The 19,360-nt window shown below is 37.7% G+C and overlaps 1 protein-coding gene across 1 annotated transcript in view; it reads right to left on the bottom strand.

Moving 5' to 3' along the window:
- Positions 1-18,806, bottom strand: part of CACNA2D1 (calcium voltage-gated channel auxiliary subunit alpha2delta 1) — a gene marked incomplete at its 5' end in the record, with an annotated part of 351,550 nt that extends 332,744 nt beyond the window's left edge. The window contains 2 exons of the mRNA XM_027886307.1: positions 1,503-1,619; positions 18,725-18,806. Of these exons, the coding sequence (XP_027742108.1) occupies positions 1,503-1,619; positions 18,725-18,806 (199 nt within the window). The remainder of the gene's footprint in view (positions 1-1,502; positions 1,620-18,724) is intronic.
- Positions 18,807-19,360: the final 554 nt, after the last annotated feature.

Genomic DNA, 19,360 nt, shown 5'->3' with positions numbered 1-19,360 from the left:
TTCTGTGATAACTTAAAAACATCAAACTTGTATGGGTTGATGGGAAAAGGGAGAAAAAAAAGAGTGTATTCATAAAGATCTGCAAATGACTTATAATATTTAGTGATAATAATAGAACATCCACATACTGCCACATAAACACATGCCCACTGAAGTAAAATGGGAAAACAAGCAAAAAAATCGTATCTATTTTACACTCATTTGAATGAATTAGAGAAGCTTTGGCCTGGATAACACTGATGTACATTGCATGTTAGGGATGAAATGGGAACTGGAAGAGTGAATTCCTGCTATGAACGAAAGGCAGGACAACGGGTACCTCCTGTGGTACCTCCTGTGTGCACAGATGACAGACTTTGCAAAATCTCATCGTCTACAAGAAGGTGAGTTCTGGCAGTAGCTTCACACTCACGCTGATTCTTCAGCTGCATGGAACAGTACTGATAAAAGAACTGTTTGGGTGGGATTCATCTCCTCCAGCTTTACACACATTTACATTTGAGGGTTCTCCGATTGAGAAAGAGAGAAGTAAGTACTTCTGGGCTATAGTTCATCCCATTTTAAAGTCTTACTCAGAATAAGTCAGGTCAGTCCTTACTGAGAAGCATCTGTTTTATTTCACTGAATAAAAAAGGAGCTGAGGACGACCCACTGAGTGGATGGCTACAGTTAGGTGAATTAACCTCTCCTTCTTTCCTCTTTCACTTTAAATGACACATCCAAACTCATCTGCAAGCCTATGTGGATATGTAATTGCTCAAGGAAATTGAGTCTGGTGTTTCATCATTTAAACCTTTTTATAATAGCAGTTCTCTGTACCAAATGTGTTTATTATTTTATCCAGATCCCCTCATTCGTGTTTGGTCAGTATCTTCTGAAAAGCACTCTAAAGTCTTATATGAGTGAGAGTGATGTGAATAGGAATCATAAAAAGCAATTACCCTTGTCTGGTATCTTACCAGATAGAAGAGAAAGGGACTGTTGGTAAAAGCATTTTAAAGAAACAGCTACTTATATACAGCATAAAAAATTGTAAGGTCGCAATGCAGCATGGCCTTCACACAAACAGTTCAGGATTAAATGCACTGATGCAAAACATAATTGAAATACACGTTAAATTAGCAAATCAGAAAATAAAACCTTATTTCTTGTTTCCCCAAGATCATTACTGACCGTAGAGTACAGTGATCTTCAAGTCATAAACATTCATGTGCGTCACTTAGAGGAATATTTTCCAATCTATTTATAACTTGATTTCTTACTTGGACATGGTTTCTATCTGTCGGTCAATATTATAAGCATCTGCCCTATGCCAGCAAACTAATGAGTTCATTTTTACCATGAAGTCAGGAGCCATCTTTCTACATGTCATGTCTTATACACATCACACTGACACTGCCTCGAAGAGTATAGGCGGTAAAAATAACTATAAAAGCATGTTTCAATAGTAAATAAAGATTTTTTTAAATACTACATAGAAAACTTAACCCGTTAGTACTCACCACCAAGGCTTTAGACCTGTTACTTAGAAGTTTTTCAATGTCTCTGGCTGCAATTTCCACTAGCTGACGAGGGTTGTTTGCTTCTACAGTATACAACTCTTTTTTGTTCTTATAAATCTGCAAGAGGAAAAAAAATGGAAATTAATCAAAATGACACTAGACATTCAAAATAATCCAATTGACTTGACAGAAGAGGCATCAAGATGTCCTCTGTCTTACTAGGTAGCTTCAGGAAGACTACTGCTAGGACATTCCGAATGGGCCCTGTGAAAAAAACACTTCACCTTTTTGTCTGAGAGGTAGAAGCTACCACTAAAGATCATTTAATAAATCTTCAAAACTGGTTTTATTGATAAAATACCAAACTGCTAAATGCTCAAAGAATCTGATTCCTATGGATTGCTAAGAAAGAAGTAAAATGGAAATCCTTTAAAATGAATGAATTTGAAATAAAACAGTTACTGCTGAATTTAATTCTTCCTTGAACGCTGAACAACAAATACCAATGGAAGCAAATCATTTAAGTTATGCTAATGTAATCAGTTTAGTCCCTTATCTATTTATTCATATGATAGTGTTAGTATTCATGAGGAAAGAGGAAGAGGAACAAATAGGAAAAGAGGAACAAAGGGAAAAGTAAAACAAAAAGGGGAAATGGGGAAAAATTAAAAGGGAAAAAAGATGGGGGTTGGAAGGAGGGCACAGAACTATAAACGTGTTTCTCCTCTATCATGAATAAAGGTTATCTCTGAGGATCGATTAACTGTCTCCAAAGCAGAACACGTATATGAAGTAGACGATTTGATTTGTTAAACAAAGCCACTATAATGAATTGCATGTAACCACAAGAACTAAAGAAGAAAAAAAGAAGCAAAAAACACATTTGCCAATCTCCGTTGTACAAAACCTGGATAAAGAAAAAATACAGTATTTGGGGGAGGAAAAGAAAAAAAGGGTGGATACCTTATGGCTAGATGGGCAAATGGGGAAAACTAATTTATGCAGCCAACAGATGGCCTGAGTTTACTCAAGTACTTTGCCTCTCCGTAAGGCTGCCTGGTGGGGGCTGTGCTGTCTCCCGGGGAGTAATTCCACGCACAGGCAGGAACGAATCCAGCACTAATGCACTGGCTGCCATCCAGCAAAAGAGCCAAAAATCTGCCGACCAGACTGAGTCTACCAGCCCCGCCAGGTTTCTCGGGTTAAAGCTATGGAGACCTTAAAGAAACTCACCAAAATATGTCCCTTCTGATGCTTGTAGCTGATAAGTATCACCAAAACTTTTCTGACAACTACAATTACAGCTGCAAATTTTTATCAGGCATGTCCCATAAGCTGTCATCGGTTTTCATCACTTATGAATTTTACAACACTTATGTTGGGATTTGGGGTTTTTTTCCTTCAGAAGTACAGTCTTTCCACCAGTAACTGAGTAATAGGAAAAAGATTTAATTATTCATACAGTAGCAATCATTTAAAAAAATCAGTGAATTGGGAGCAGAAAACTACTATAAAAGAAGACAGTTTCTAATTAACTCGGATTATAGCTTGGATGCTTTTGAGATGCTTCATTTTCAAAATAGTAACACAGAAAGTTTATCTCAGGTAAAACCCCAACTCTCTTTTTTTAGGGGTTGTGTTTTTTGGGGGTTTTGTGTTTTTCTTTGGTTTGTTTGTGTTTGGGGGGTTGGTTTTAGACAGATCTTAATAGCAACTGTCTTATAAGCAAATTATTAAACAAAAAAAAAATGGAAATAAAGACATTTTATCCTACAACTTATCACTCTGAAACACATTAAATTTGCAGTCAGTAGTGTCATTTGGAGTTAAATTGACTGTAGTGACAAAGAGCCCTATAGTCCTACAGGCAAGGCAAGAGTAAAAATCAGTTTTATACATCCAGATGGTCTGAATCAAGACTGTAAATTTCAAAGGAACATCTAAATTGGAATGACCATCAAATCTGGTAAAACTCTCAGGTTTTTCCATCGTCAGCAAATATTCACCTTGGTCACACAAGGAACAACACTATGGGTGTTACCAGCTGTTCATGTCTTAGTTTTCGAAAGCAATGTAATGGCAAATTCTTTGAACTTCATTCATGACTGCATGAAGTACACCTGCATCCAAAGGTTACTAAAGATATAGAAGAATGGTAACAAGGTTTTGTAAATAGGCTATAGCTATGTTGCTACTCAACAGTGAAAGCAGTAATAAAAATTCAGTATAAACTTTTCGTTTGGCGATTCAATTAGACAGAAACATCTTAAAACCATCCCTGGAGGTTTTTAAGCAGAGATTGGATGTGGCCCTTAGTGCTATGATATAGTAACTGGAGTTGGATCAGGGGTTGGACTTGATGATCTTGGAGGTCTTTTCCAACCCAATCTATTCTATGATTCTATGATTCTATGAAAACTTGGAGAAAGCAGTAGTTCATTGCAAAAATGTAATTTCGTAGTAATTTATTTTTTCACTCAACATTATAAATAAACATTAAGAGAGTCACAAGAAAATTCACTGTAGAGGCACAGTGAAATATGGGCTCAAGTAATGCAGGTTTGGAGCAGATGGATGACAAGGATGACTGGGAGGCTGCACTGAGTAGCTATACAAGGGCAAGTGCTGGTTCTCTGATCTTTAAGAATTTAGTGAAATACTCTAACAGGCTGTGATCCAATAGCTTCAGAAGTTAAGGTGATAACATACTGCATCCAGGCAACTATAACTTTGCACCCCACCAACTAGAGAAACAGTATGAGTAGCCTATTTGACTTAATCGTATAATCACAGAATGACCTGGGTTAGAAGGGACCTGCAGAATATCGAAGTGTTGTACAGTTGTAGGAAAAAAATAAACATGTTCATTTTTCTTCTCCAGCACCAGCTATCAAAAAGTTCAAAAGCGTGAATCATATAACAAGCAGATCACCACCAAATGAGACCAGAGCACTATTAAAACCTTTATAACAGACACTGTGGGTCCTACCACCAAGAAAGCCTGACTGTGACACTGGCTTCATAAGCTGCTATTTGTCGGTGATTTCAGAAAAATGAAATTCAGAACAACACCACCCAGAGGAAACCCCTTTGAGATTTGCACAAGATCCCATATAAAGCTAATCAGTGACTCTTCTTCCCTTTTTTGCTTTAGCCCATGGCAGGGCTTGGAGCACCAATCTCCCCTGCTTCTACCTGCCAATGAAAGATTTACCCCACAAGCTTCTAAACAAATGGCATAAGAAATTACTCAGAACTTCACGCATTTCCCTATTTTCCTGGAGTGTGAGACCTGTCTCAACTACCAAGCAACAGTCTAAGAAATATTCACTAATTATTTAAGAGGTATGTATATAACTTATTTGTTGCCTACTACCCTTTTCTTTAATTCACCATAATAGTGCAGCAGTTCAGCTCAACACTACACAGGGCAATGACAGACACCTCAGGATTTGTAACACTGGGACAAAATTTTTTCTCCAAGCCTCTCATCTAGCAGTCAAACACAATTAGCAAAAGCTCATCTCAAATAGCCATAAAGGGTCTTATTGGCAAAGGTGTGCTCATTCGTCTTTCAAAATGCAATTTGGCAGCCTCCATGGCTTGTTAAAAGCTAATTTGAATACAATTTATTAAATTGCTTTGACCGAGTGAATGCAAGTTTCTGTTGGCTTTTACATTTAAAATAATTTTTAGTACTTTAATCACTAAAGTAGAACTAAAAGCTCTGCAAATTGTCAGTAAAACCCTATTGCTTCTTGCAGATAAAAATCTCATTGCATGACTAAGTAAAATCTGCAAGGTCATAGCACAGAAACACTTTAATTTTTTCCGAAGTCAATAGCCATGCACTTCTTTATTCAGGAAAGACTGTATTAAAATTGCACATAATGAACTGCAAGGTTTTAGGGGAGAGAACATGATGGGGAGAGTCATATTTAAAGTGAAACAAAACAACAATAGTTGAATGTGGCAAAGATTAGAAAAACTGCCAGCACCTCAGCAGAATGTGCCTCTCTCCATTCAGTCTTCAAGGACATGTTTATAAATCTCTCACAAAGAGACATTCTCCTTGGTTCCTGTAAGGCTCACAAGGGCAAGTCAAACATTTCTGTACAAATTGAGAGAGAATGAAAGATGCCATTACATGACTCTTGCTATATTGTAGCAGGCCTTGGAGCTGGCTTTAGCATTGAAAATTTATTTAAATGGCAATCATGCTCTATCATACTCAGGAAATGAATTATTCTCAACTACAGTAGAATCACTTTGCCTGTTGTTTATTTGTTTGTTTGTTTTCAAAATGTCAGTCTCACAGTTTAAGAAACAACAGAGTTTTTTATTTAGGCAGTGGTAACCTGGCTGAGAGCCCAAACATGGAACATGAACAAGCCAATCTCCTTGCCATCACCAAATACTTTCATGGATGTAGAAGTCATACAAGCCTAGTTCAAACCCAGAATTTCAAAACTCACCGTTACTTTTCCTACCTTGATATATGCTTTGGAAAAGAGAAACAAAATAGCTCAACAATTCCAGTAATGCTTATCTGTCCCAGGTAAATGTATGGATGTTTTTAATATTTCAATACTGCTTTCAAGACCACTCAGCTCAGCTGGGCTGAAGGGACAGCTTTTTCAACAAACAATGCTTTATCACCAAAAGTTTTATCACCAGTCTAGACCAACTGGAAACTCCCATGATGGTAAAACTACTGCTCAGAGATACTATGGAACTTGCAAGCCCAAATCAACCAAAACTTTGTGGTGAGTCTTCCTCCATCTTTTCCGAAAACAACTACACTAAAATACTAAAAGTATTTGTGAAATCTTGAGCCAGGTTTTATAAGCTTATATACTGAAGTAATTAACTTAATAAATAAATTTTAAAATCCCTCTGAACATAGTGTAACTTAAATAAAGGTTGTGTAAACTATTCCCTTCCTGCCCACTCCCCACTTCTGGAGAGGATCTCCCATGGCCAGTTCCCCCAGTCCTTCCAAAAAGTCTTTTTCTACTACCTTTTGGCCCTAACAGACCTCAGTGACCATGATCTGCCTCTCCAGGAACCTCTGCCTGTACCCCTGCCTTTACTCTGCCCACCAGCTCTATTTTAACCCAATCCTGGGCTCTGGGATAAGTGTGCCTATTTCCAGCTCTGCCCCTTCAGTGGACCTCGACCCTATGCCATAGTTAACCCATGACCTAGACAGACCCTCAGATGTATGTTAAATCTTTTCTGAAGTAAGACAAGAGGGCATGGTCTTAAGCTCTGCCAGGGAAGGTTTAGGTTAGATATTAAGAAGAAATTCTTTACAGAGAGAGAAATCAGGCATTGGAATGGGCTGCCCAGGGAAGTGGTGGATTCTCTGTCCCTGCAGGTTTTTAAGATGAGACCGGATGTGGCACTTGGTGCCACGGTCTGGTAACCACAGCAGTGTTGGATCAAGGGTTGATGATCTCAGAGGTCTTTTCCAACCTGGCTAAATCTATGATTCTATGTTGGACTCATGCTGTAGCCTTGTCTCCAACCCATCTCTGGCTCCATCTCCTTTTACTCCTGGCTAGAGGTCCTGGATGAAACCCAGGTTTGGTTCATTGTTTGTCAAAGCTGTTTCCCTGTAATGTGTAATTCTGTGCTAAAACCAGAAAGAATTGAAGAAGGATCCTTCCTCTTTGCGAACAGCTGGAGGTTTACATACCTTTGAGATTTATAAACCTAAGGCTGATCAAGCACCAAAGTCACCTTTATAGTTCCTGAAAGGAACAGACATTTCCATATACAGAATATTTCTATCTGCTCCACAACTAGACAAAAGAGAGTTACCTCACAACTCTTGACTGAAGTAAAATCCTTGTCTAATTACCCATCTCAGCATATAAAAGCTAATGAGATAAATTAAGAATTTTTTTTTCCATTTTATACATAAACTTCAACTTGGCCCAGGATGTTGGTCAGCTCTGAATTCATTTACTGCTCTTCGTTCTCCCTCTGCCTACCAAAAAAATCATTACCCCCCAAAAAATTTAGCATTTCATCTTGAGGAGAAAGGAAACAGTTAGCTTAGGGGGAAAACAAGAGGTCCATTTCTTGCAGAAATTTTCGGTAATGTTAAACTTTTAAAAAACAAAAATCAAAACAAAACAAAAACTACCTAAGAAATTATAGTTTTATTAACAAAACTCAATGTTTTACAGAATCACAGTTTTAGTTTTAATAACATTGTTTAGCTAACAAAATAGCAACTACTATATTTACTATTTTTTTTTTTTTTTTAATCAAGGCCATGAAGTTACCTGCCATGATCTCACTTATGAGAGAAAAGCAGAGAACATGCAGAACAGACATCCAAGCATATAATGAGATCTTGGGAGCAAGAAAAGTTGGAAAACAGAAGTAGCCACTCCAATTCATGTGAATTGTTATTATTGCTAGATATTATTTTATTACTGTAGATATTCTCCTTTATCTCCAATTTTTAGTAGATTTAGAAGATTTCTAGCAACTTCAGCTGTGCAGAACTGCCTGGGAACCAGCTCAGCTACAAGGCCGCAGCACTGCAGCCTCAGCAAATTCCCCTGTCCGTGCAACCAGGACAGTTCTTCCATTGTTCCCTTAGCTCTTCCTTCCCCCTAAGTAACCAGACATACCCCAGTAGCCTATCCCTCCTAGTCCCCGTATCAGTAACCCTCAGGATCTGATGTTCCTAGCCAGGTTCCTACCCCTATTCCAGAAGCTTCTGTGTTCCCCTGTATATAAACTGTCTTCTTGTTTCAATAAACTGCCATTTTGTGGGTCACATCTCTCGTGTGTGTGCATCCCGTCTCCCAGTGCAAAATGTGCCACTGGGTCTTGTAGCAGGTCCCCCGTAACCTGTTATAGCATTCTGTATGTTCAGAGAAATCAGTCTGTTTTATATGTCTTAATCTCTGTTCCCTATAATGTATAAATAAGATTACAGCTGCTCCCTAGCAACTCACAGATGCCTTCATTCTTGAAATTCATGGCAACAGCATAGAGGAAAAAACCACCCCAACAGTTTATTGTAGCTGTGGCTTTTCAGAATCACTTGCCTGATCACCGACTCCTGTAAAGGTCTGGGATGACAAGTGACAGGGCAGCTGAAGTGTGGAAAACCATGACATATCATAGCAGTGACATGCACATTAGAAAAAAATTATCAGAGCTAGCTCATTCTTAAGTGAAACACTCAGACTGAATTCTGCAAGATGCTGGGAACACTTACACCTCAGTTAACATCAGAGAGAGTCTAAGTAGTGCCAGAGTCAATTGGCTCATTTAGGGGCCTACTCAAAGGAAAGGAGATAATCAGGCACACTTTGTAAGAATCTTCATCCACTTTTGACTGTTGATAATTACCAGAGTAGTCCAGAGGACTTTCAAATTAAGAAGGAATTTTTGTAAATGTCACTCTGTATTTAAACCTTCCTAAAACAAGGAGTTCAGCTTTGTGCCTCTGCTACTGTACAGACATCTTTTTTTAAGGAAAATGTATTTTTAGGCACCTAATTTTGCTTCCTAGTGATATTAATACAGTATTAAATAACATATTTTATTGGTTTCAGAGCAGTATAGCTCAGGCTTTTAGCTGAGACTGGGTAAGAACCCAAAAATCCCAATTCATGAAGAGTACAAGTGGATCTTTCTTGTAACAGAAGAAGAACAATAGGAAGAAAGTGTTTCACATTTCTTCTGCACTTCTGTTATATTTGGACGTGGACAATTATGTAATTTCTCAAACTCACTTATTCATCCAAAATTTTGTCCTGCCTCAGCTGCTCTTACTGCAATTTAACACCTACTGATTCTCTTCTCAAAGGGAATTTTAAACCTCAGGAAATTAAAACAGCTTTTTTAGTATTTTACTAATCACAAGACTTGGAAACTGATTAGCTATAATGTTCAGAATTTTTTCAGTTGTGGTGTGCGATTTTTTTCCTGAGGAAAATGTTTAATTTGCTCTCAGCTTCTATGAAAACAATCTGAACACAAGCACCAACAGGACAGAATTTATTCTTGTTAAAGCCAATTGAAAATTATAAATTAATTAAGAACAATGCTTTGGTAATAGATTATCCAGATCATCAAACAGTAATTAAAACTATGGTAATATTAAGCCATCTCTTCCCTTGAGCTTAAGCAAGCTTTGTTAATGCAGCCACCTATTCTCAGTGACTTACAGCTGGTTTTGCCTGCCGGATGAAGGAACTCTTCAAAATGCCAGTTTATTGCTAAGGGAGTAGAGGGAGAGTAGCATCTGCAAATAATAAATGAGGCTCCCTGTGTCTTGACAATCTCTTCATTTTCATTTGGATTGCAAAGAAAACTTGCAGATATGCCTTCAAATTTCCCAGCCTGCATTTTTAAAAGTGATTTAATTTTCCTCATCTCTTGACATTGGTCAGCAATGTGTAAACTCAACAGAATTTATTTAGAAAAATTCTATTTTTAATCCCTGCAGCTTTGCCATTTGGTTACATACACAACATAGAAGTGGCAGCGGTATAAAGCAAATGGGACATACCTTTAATACTGTATTGTTAAAAAAACAGTTAATGATTTTGGGAATCTCTAACCAGGCTAACTCATCTCATACATTATTATAATTCTGGTAAATGGACTCTGACTCCTCAATAAATACCTGAAATGACTACATTTCACAGTACCAACCCCTTCATAATTCCATGCAAAAATAATCCCTACCTCACTTGGCCTCACCACATCCTGCTCAGGCAGCAGACTGGTATCCTTGTCTTTGGGGAGGCAAAAGACACAGGTGTGAATATTGTACAACAGCCTATGTATGCTTAGAAGGAATTCAAGTGTTTCAGAGCCTGGTCTCATATACTCCCACTCAGCCATACTTTCTGATAACTATCTGTTTTATTATACATTACTAATTTAAAAAAAAAAAAAAAAGTTGCTTTCTTTTTTTCAATTTGTCTCCTTCTTTTCCTTAGAAAAACAACAAAGAAAAATTGTGCTTTTTGTGGAAAACCGCAGCTGTAGGCTACCAGAATCACTCATAAAAAACAGCCTGAACCCAAGGAATTTTTAGCAAATATAAACCTGGCAACACACCGAAGATACAAGTGCTTTAACAACTTTAAAACAGGTGATTTTTAAAAATTTTCATTTCAAGATTAAACCAAAATTTAGTTTTGTTCTATATGAGTAAAAAGTCTTCTCCATATAATTGAATGTTTACTCTTTTCTTAGAGCACAGGCGTGTACACCCAGGACAGCTTTAGAGTTACACCAGTTATTCCTATAAGTGCTGTGGTATTAGTAACATTTTCCATTTTCAGGGATGAAGGATGGAGACTGCAGACCAATTTTATTATTTTATATCTCAGAAGTCAGAAGTCTTAAAGTCCAGGGTCAAAATAGTGACAAACTCCTCAGAATCTATGACAATCCGAATAGTCAAACAAAATTCAGACTTACAAAGTCCACAGAGAATTCCAGAGAAATGTAAGCTGAATATATTTATTTCTGCTGTTATTCTTAAAATCAAACTATCTTTTAAAAAAATCTAGTTCTCACATTTCTTCTTTATATTTTTCTTAATCATAAAAGTCTCCACTACCTCAACCTTAACAAGGGTAAGTGTAACATGTTTTGGAATGTGTCCATATATCCCCTAGGCCCATCTGGTAGTTCATCAGAAAATAGCATGAGGTACAAAATTCTTTGCCTTTGGCTAAAGCATATACAAACTGAATCCAACTTGACACGTACAGTATTTAAAAATAAATAAATTATTAATAAAGATGGTAAAAATAAATGGAAATTTCAAGTCCATGGATTTGCTTGATGTTTTCAATAAATAATTTTAAATTTCTGTAGTCTTTGCTAATTCATCCCATTTACTTTAGGATTGTAAAGAAAGAGCCACATTGATATCATGACATTCATTGAGAAAAATAATAAAAATGACAATGTTTACAGCTAAGTTGCCTGCCAAACAACCTTCTTAAGCAAGAATTGCAGACACCTATGAAAATAGGGAAGATCATGCAGATACAAATTTTACGTGAAGTTTCAAGTAAGTTGGTAAAGTCTCCCTTTGCACAGACCTCTACAAAGATAATGAAGAGAACAAGACAAGCACTATATGACACCTTCTGTAGGTCTAAGTTAGTGGCATACCTCTGCCTATAGACCTGCCTATAGATCCTCTAGAACACAACACTAGCTTAGCTAAAATCTGTGGAGTCCAACAACAGAAACTTATTCTGGGTTACAACTCTTTCTGGCAGAAGGAAGTTTTCCTGACCATCCCTGCTCCAGGGCAGTTCACATCCCTGCTCCAGGGCAGTCTCTCTTCAAAGTCACTCATCTCAGTTAAATTCCAGAAACTGATCCAAGACCTGGAAAGCTAAAAGCGTGGCCTGGGAAGCTGCTGCCAATGTGAGTGCTTCAGCAGACTCACACCATCTGTGCATCAGGCACACAGACCTCACACTGAGCGGTGGATGAAATGTGCTCCTGCAGAACCTCGGCTGGGTTGTTCAGTAAGGAAGAGCTAATTATTATAAAACAACATTCAAAAGATTAAATAAATAAAAATCTTCTAACAGTTGCTGGTGGGTTCGTTTTTTGAATGGAACTCATCAGCACATATCACATATCCGTACGTAGCTCTCTTTTCATTTTGGAAGAAGAAACAGTATTTCTATCTCAGTACAAATATAATTTAAAGGCCAAGTCAGTCTATATGGGTTCATTCTACAGCTCCTGGGACTGTAATAACAGCATGCCTTATGAACATCATGCATGAATTGTTTCTCCAGCGATGTATCAAAAAGCAAACAGATTCAGAGAGCAGAGTTCTTTGGAACTGCCTCTCTGTCTGCTGCTTCATTCAATTATGCCATTGCTTGAAAAGGTTACATAGCACAAGATGGCATTTTTTTGCCGTAACAGCCATAGTGAAGCTCCAGTGTGTTTGTCACGTCAAAGCTCTTAACACAGACCCGCATTTTTTAACGCAGTGTTTCTGTAAAAGAGGATTCTCTTCAATCAGCTTGGAAGAGACAAGCTTGTGCATTGCTATAAGGCATGTTCTCTACTCCGAGGTCTTCCTTTCTGGGTACTGCAGGGTTCCCTTCCTTCTCTCTCCTGTCCCTAGAGGTATTTTAGGAGCTGGAATTCACAAGCATACTCGTTGTAGTTTATTAGATTAAAAGAGCTGTCAATTAGCTTAGTCATGAGTCTTTGCTGTGAACCGTCTATGTAAAAATGGAAGTTGAGCATACTTTCATCAAAATGGTACTGTGTATTTACTTAATTCTGCAGTTTAGTAGGCTCTTGACCTATTTTGTTTTTTTTTTTGTCCTCTATGCTGAGGTATCTGTTTTAGGTAAAGAATGTGACTTTGACCTTTGTACAATCTTTTGTCTTTTAAAAGACAATCAGATATAGCCTTGATATTTAGTTTGCTACATGGATTTTAAAATTCTATTAAGATGCTGTCTATTCCTTCTTACTTTTTTTTTCTAACAATCTATTTGCTCTGTAGAAAGCTTGTATCATTCACACCAGAGCAGCTTCATAACGCCTGACTGCTCAGAGTTCATGAGTAAGACGTTACATGAACCTTTTTAAGTTGAAATGACAATTACATGTCTACGTTGTTTTTGTTTTTATTTAGTTTTGTTTGCTTTTAAACACCATACTTATAACACTAGAGGGAATATACTAAGCTGTGCTTTGTTGAGACACAGTTTAAGAAGCACACTAAGGCTCTTGTACCTCTTTATCAAAGATTTTCCTCTGTATCCTGTTTTCTTGTTTTCAACTCTTAAGATGTATATACATACAAAACCTCCTTATAAACATTCCCTTTGTTCTTCTAGGAAAAAAAAAAATGAAATCATAGAAAGGACCCAACAACATCCTCTTCAGATGGGCAACTACAGCAGCAATATGGTCGAGGTATAGAGGTATATAGCCTCTGTTTCTTGTGTGAAAATCAGCTTGTATTTTTTTCAAAGTACTTTTTACCTGCTTGACTTGTAAATTAAATGTTGTTAGGCATGATTCTTCACAAATGTTAATTAGGGTAATCCACTGCAGTCAGTGGAGCTCTGCCAGTTTTCAACCAGCTGAGTATTTTGGCATCTTGAATCCTGACTTCCTGCCTTGTTGAAGCAATCTTCACATTACTATAATAGGGATACTACGCTGGTAATAAATCCAAGTTGGAGTTCTCCCAGATCTCACCTAAATTCCTAGCAATGTCCAAAAAAGCAGGATTTAAAAATGTGCTTTAAAACTATTTTTGGAAGACTATTTTGAGACCATTCCCAGATGGTATAAATAAGACTTGAAGGACACAAGGAGGAACTACATTTTAAACGCAACCATGGAACTCACACTTAGATGTTACTAGTAGTAGTGTTGATTCATACCACCAAAGTAATAATTTACCACAACTAATTCAGAGGAAGAATGATCTGGAGCTAAAGCTCTAAATGGAAACATGAAAATCAAAGCTCAGTTCTTGGCTGGATCAGGATTCTCTCTGTATGGCAAATATCAATTAGTGAGTAAACCTGTAAATTAAAGATCATGTTTCTTTTGCACACCACAATAATCCTCAGCTCTCACCTGCCTCTGCATCTCCTACATACCTCCATTTTGTATGTTTCTTCTACTCTAGATATACTGGTTTACCTGGTTAAGGCTAGGAGTCTCATTTAAATAAATTTAATTTAATGGCATCCAAGCTTTCTTTTACAGTTCTGCTTATTACAGGCATTATATTGCTGTCATCACTCCTAACAAGACAATAGATGTGCGAAATGTCCTTGGCATAAGCATATTCATATTTTCAGAGACAGAATCATTGAAATAATTCACTAAATAAACTCCCAAATATTTTCTCTTTTTAAGCATTATGTGGAATATTCATTAATATATTACTTTGTATCCTCTCTATAGAGATATTTTCAAAAGTTGTGATTAATGAGAGTTGCAATGGTTTAAAATGGCTGTATTATAAATGTAAAAGCAAGGGAAAGAGTGGTTAGTCACTAGGACAAGACTGTGATTCCAAGTCACTTGAAGAAAGTTGTCAATGACCAAAGAAAAGGGAATTATTTTCTGAGGAGATTCTTCTCCTTAAATATGATTTCATGAAATTAAATACATGTTGAATGCAAACACCTTAAATACTAATAATGCTTTGCCTGGTTATCTATGTCCACACCACAGAATAAATTAGACTTTTACATAGGCACTGATCTCAACAGGGCAGCTATTCACCTGACACATCTCTCACCTAAGTTTAATGGTCATCTACATTTTAATTTTTTTATTCCTCTGTGAGTACATCTGAAGTTTTACATTCTCTCTGGTCAAAGGCTCTCCCAGTTTAAAATTAAATTGAGAATTCAGGCAGTGCTCCTACCCCTCTCCATCATGGTCAGAAAAAAAATTTTATCAGTTCTCCAGAAAAGACCATTGTGTAGTATAATTCCCTGCAGCACAAAGACCCCAGACATTTAATGCACATAGAAGCATAAACAGCACTGATGAACCCTAAGATACTTTCAACAAGTCATGGGAGCACCATGAACTTGCATAGCATAGCAGCTAATTAAAAAAGCCCTGCTTGATTTATGAAGAATCAATTCACACCATTTGATAATGTATTAATTGTGCTACTTTGAGAGTTATCTTGATCACTTTAGAGATCTTCATAGAAGACTCAGTTGCGTGAAGCAGACAGATTGCAACTTCAGCTGAATCAGTGGGAATTCTTTCCCTGAGTCCAGGGAGAGGTTGACCAGGCTGTGAAATGGTTACAGTCTGTTACATGTCCTTGCCAAGAGCTTTAACCTCACACTTGGCCAAATTAAAATTAATTTTCCCTAGAACAAGGAAAGACATTTCTCCTACCAAAAGTCTATCTGATTATTACAGCTGTTGACAGAAAGTCATGTTTACTACTTTATAATAGGAGCACTCTGCTCCTTCTTTTTGTATTAATCATTCTGCTTTTGGAGGGAGAAGGGGCAGAAAAGCCAAAGAAATGTATTTCTTTTTTTAAGTTTACATGAAGACTGTAGGCTTGGCCCAAACAATTCTGGAGTTGGAAGAAGAAATTAATCAAAAAAAAAAAGCTGAAAATTCAATCTGACTGTAAGTATTTTTAAAGCTAGGGCAACTGAAGGCAAGTTCTGTGAAAAAAAGTGACAAGCATGCAGGTGTGATGTTTTTCATGTATTGTAGTCTTCATTTTTCCAAGACTGTGGTTTGTTTCAGGAGAGATCTGACTAAATGTTAATGGGCAGCAAGTAGGAAAAAAGGAATGCATTAAAAAATGGTAAAGTGACAATAGCCTGTAAACAAGAGGAAAGTGGGAGAGACTGCATGGCTCACACCTTTCAGGTCTTTGCATTCTCCCTTGTAGGCAAGAGAGCTAATTAAAACCTTGTGGCTAGAGAAAGACATCATGCAACTTAGGTCAAACAAATGGCTTTGATATAGAGAGATATCTTATATGGAAACATCCCCCTTTCATGCTTTTAATCCTAGGATTACAAGCACATATCAACCATCCCGTGGATATCCTCTGAGATAACATTATTTGCTTGTAGTGCATTATAAATTCTGGCTTTCAAAAATAAACTTACCTACAGTATTCACACACCCATGTTTGTTTTTTTTTGTTTTTATCCACATGAATGTCACTGCAGTAAATCTGGTAGCACTACAGATTATTAGGTTTGACCAGCAGTCTTCATTATAAGACTGCTTTAGAAGGTTGTGAGTTTGCCGAATATTAACTACATAAACTAACGTTTTCCTCAGGGGAAAAAAGAGTGACAGCATCAGTCTCTTGGGTTTTCATTATCTATTTTACTATGTGTCTTCACATGGAAATGCCTGCCAAAGTGGTTGAGAGATTAACTCATTGTTTTGCTCAAGTTAGAAATCCTCTGTAACTCATTTTCCTGTTGCTTCTGCATTCAACACTGTGTACTCAAGGATACATTTTAGTCTCTGGTGTTCAAAAAATTTTAGCCTGAAAAGTACCTACAGATTACTGCAGAGATCCTACACACAGGTATATTCCAACCCAGAGAGCATCACTCCTGGAGAACATCCCATCTCCTCTGCAGTTAAAGATCAGACCACTTGCTGTGGTCTCTCAGATGACCTCTACACTCATGTGGTCTATGCATTGAGGGGAGGAGAGGAAAACTGAATGAAGTAAAAAAGGCAAGAGATTAGGATATGGAAGTAGGAGATAACAGATCAGAAATCGGGAAGCAAAGAACAAGGAAGGGAAGGAGAAATAGAAAAATCACAAGGAGAAAACTACAGGACTGAGAACTAGGGATGGAGAGGAAATGTGAAAAAGGGGGAGAGAAATTCCTGTGAAAGAGAAGAGAGAGAAATATTGGGACAGGCTGTCCACACACACTGGACAGAATGTTTTGGAAATACTAAGACAAACTACAGAGGCCAGAAAGAGGTGCTGATCTGGAAAAAGCTGAGGAGAGAGAGATCCTAAAATAGAGACAAGAAATGAATGTAAAGAAGAAAGGCAGACTGGCCAAGTAGCAAAGGCAGGAACTGAGACAGAAACACAGAATAGGCTGAGAAGAGATGAAAGATAGGCAAGAAACCCAGCAGGAATAGAATGGAAAGTTGAATATGAGATAAGCTGAATGATGAGATGGTAGAGAAAAAGAGACACAGCAAGTGCAGAAGAGACCAGATGACACCTAGATTAGATAAGCAAAAAGGACTCTTAGCAGAAACTCCCTGCCAAAACCTGGAGACTGACCGTCTCAACAAGCAAGTCTTGTTGTTCTTTGTCAGCAGACATGTGTGAAATCCACCTACAAAAACTCCAATCAGTGTTCCATGCTGGGTAAACTTCAGACTTCTTCAGGAAGCTCAAGTGATAGACATTTCTGTGTTGCTGAGATCCTGTGCTGGAAAAACATGCTTGTATGAATCTGATGACTAATGTTAGGATTTCAAGATTTTGTTTTCAGTTTGTTTGGGGGTTTAGAAAAGTGCATCTAAAGCATCTGCCCTAAATTGTGCTGCAATATGAAGCACTCAAATATTAGGAAAGGCCAGTGGTGATCTCATCTGAGCTGAAGCTTCCACATTATAAACATAGATGTGTGAGCTAATCATCTAACCTCCTCTTATAGTCAGTAAAGATAAAATATCCTTCTGGGACAGGATTCACACAAAACATGTGGTTAAAGTGTCATTAAGGTCAAAGGAATACTGTTAAATCTGAGAAACTTTACACTTGATTCTTCTATGTGCTTCTTAATGGTTTTGAAACACAGCTACTACTCATTTCAGAGATCATTTGAGAAGACTACGACTTCTGGAAACCAAATCTCAAGGCTTCAGGTTCAGTTCTCTAGCATCAGGGGCTTTTGTTGGCTGACAATAACTTATTTTCTTGACGTAACAGTAAAATTTCCCCTCATAATACAGTCTCACATCAACTCAGATATCCATCAGTTCACAGAAGTAGACATGGCACTTGTGCAAGGATAGGGAGAGGGAAATGTATGATCATATGGTTGCATACTAGATATGATGTATACACACAAAGTTGTATAGGCAGAGTAATCCTGAAATTTTCTGAATTGGGACTTCACTTTTCCGCAATGTCAGATGTGCTGTTACATTCTATAAATAGAACATAGTGCAAAAAAATCTTCTCAATGAAAGGTTTGTAAATTCTTCACTAAACCAAACTTTGTGTTAAATTCAAAGAGATGAATAAAAGTAGTTTTCATTCTCGTGTATGTTTCTGCTAACCAGAAGCTGCCCTATTTTAGGAAATATGTATCAGAAAATAGGCTGCCTTGTTAATAGAGAGCAGAATTCTCCACTGCTGTGAATGGTTGCTTCCTGGATACTGTATTTGACAAACACAGAACATAAAAGCGCTTGCTTCAGGTGGAAGTGTTGCAACAACGGTAAGCCTTCTGTCTGATATTGGAAAACTGATTATCTATGAGCAAGTGCTGCGACACTGAGACTGAATAGATGGATGTCTATTATTCATTTCTCTCTCAGTAAGCACTGCAGAGTTTAATTCCCCAAAATCATTTTACTGTGTTGGGATGAAATGATCATAATGCCCACATGATTCACGCCCTTCACTTCACTTTTTAGTTACTGCAGTCTGAGGTATGTCTTCTTACCTCAGCAAGCTTTTCCACTCCGCTTGCAGTTCGTGCCAGTGTTACGAGATCTTCTTGCATCTTATCTACCCATGATTTTATCCTAAAAGAAACGAAAAAGAAAGGAGAGACATCCAATCAGATCACTGGCAAGTGGAAATCACATGCAGTTATATAGCAAAAGGAAAGGGGAAAAAATCAGAATACATTGATCAAACTGAATACAGAACATAAAAGACTTTTGTTTGAGGGTTGTTTTCAACAGATCCTTTACCCAGTCTTGATGACCTGAATCTTCTGATACAGTTTTCTGCAGTGGCCACCACGCCAAGTCAGCTGGAAACCAAGCGTGCTATCATACCTATGTAGCCAAGCTGCAGCAAAGATCTCCTCAACAGAGCTGGCAGGACAGGATAACCAGCCTGAGCTGCAGCTGACTCCCAGCAATGCCTCTCCTGAGGGCCTCAAGGTCCCTCTCCCGACAGCCAGCACAAGCAGAGAAAAAGAGCAATTGGGAGCAGGTTTACAAACCAGACTAAACTTTCTGGCCTGTAGCCCCTCTTCAGACACTTCAAGGAAGCAACAGTGAGACAAGCAGCTGTGGGTATGAGTTATTTTGGGAAGGCACATCTGCTCCTGGTTGCTGTCACCAGAGAA

The sequence above is a fragment of the Empidonax traillii genome, unplaced genomic scaffold (assembly GCF_003031625.1).
Source record: "Empidonax traillii isolate 1590-97213 ecotype Southwest subspecies unplaced genomic scaffold, ASM303162v1 scaffold185:size1678824, whole genome shotgun sequence".
Lineage (NCBI taxonomy): Eukaryota > Metazoa > Chordata > Aves > Passeriformes > Tyrannidae > Empidonax > Empidonax traillii.
The sequence above is the reverse complement of the archived record's forward strand: the minus strand, read 5'-3'. Positions and strand labels throughout refer to the sequence as shown.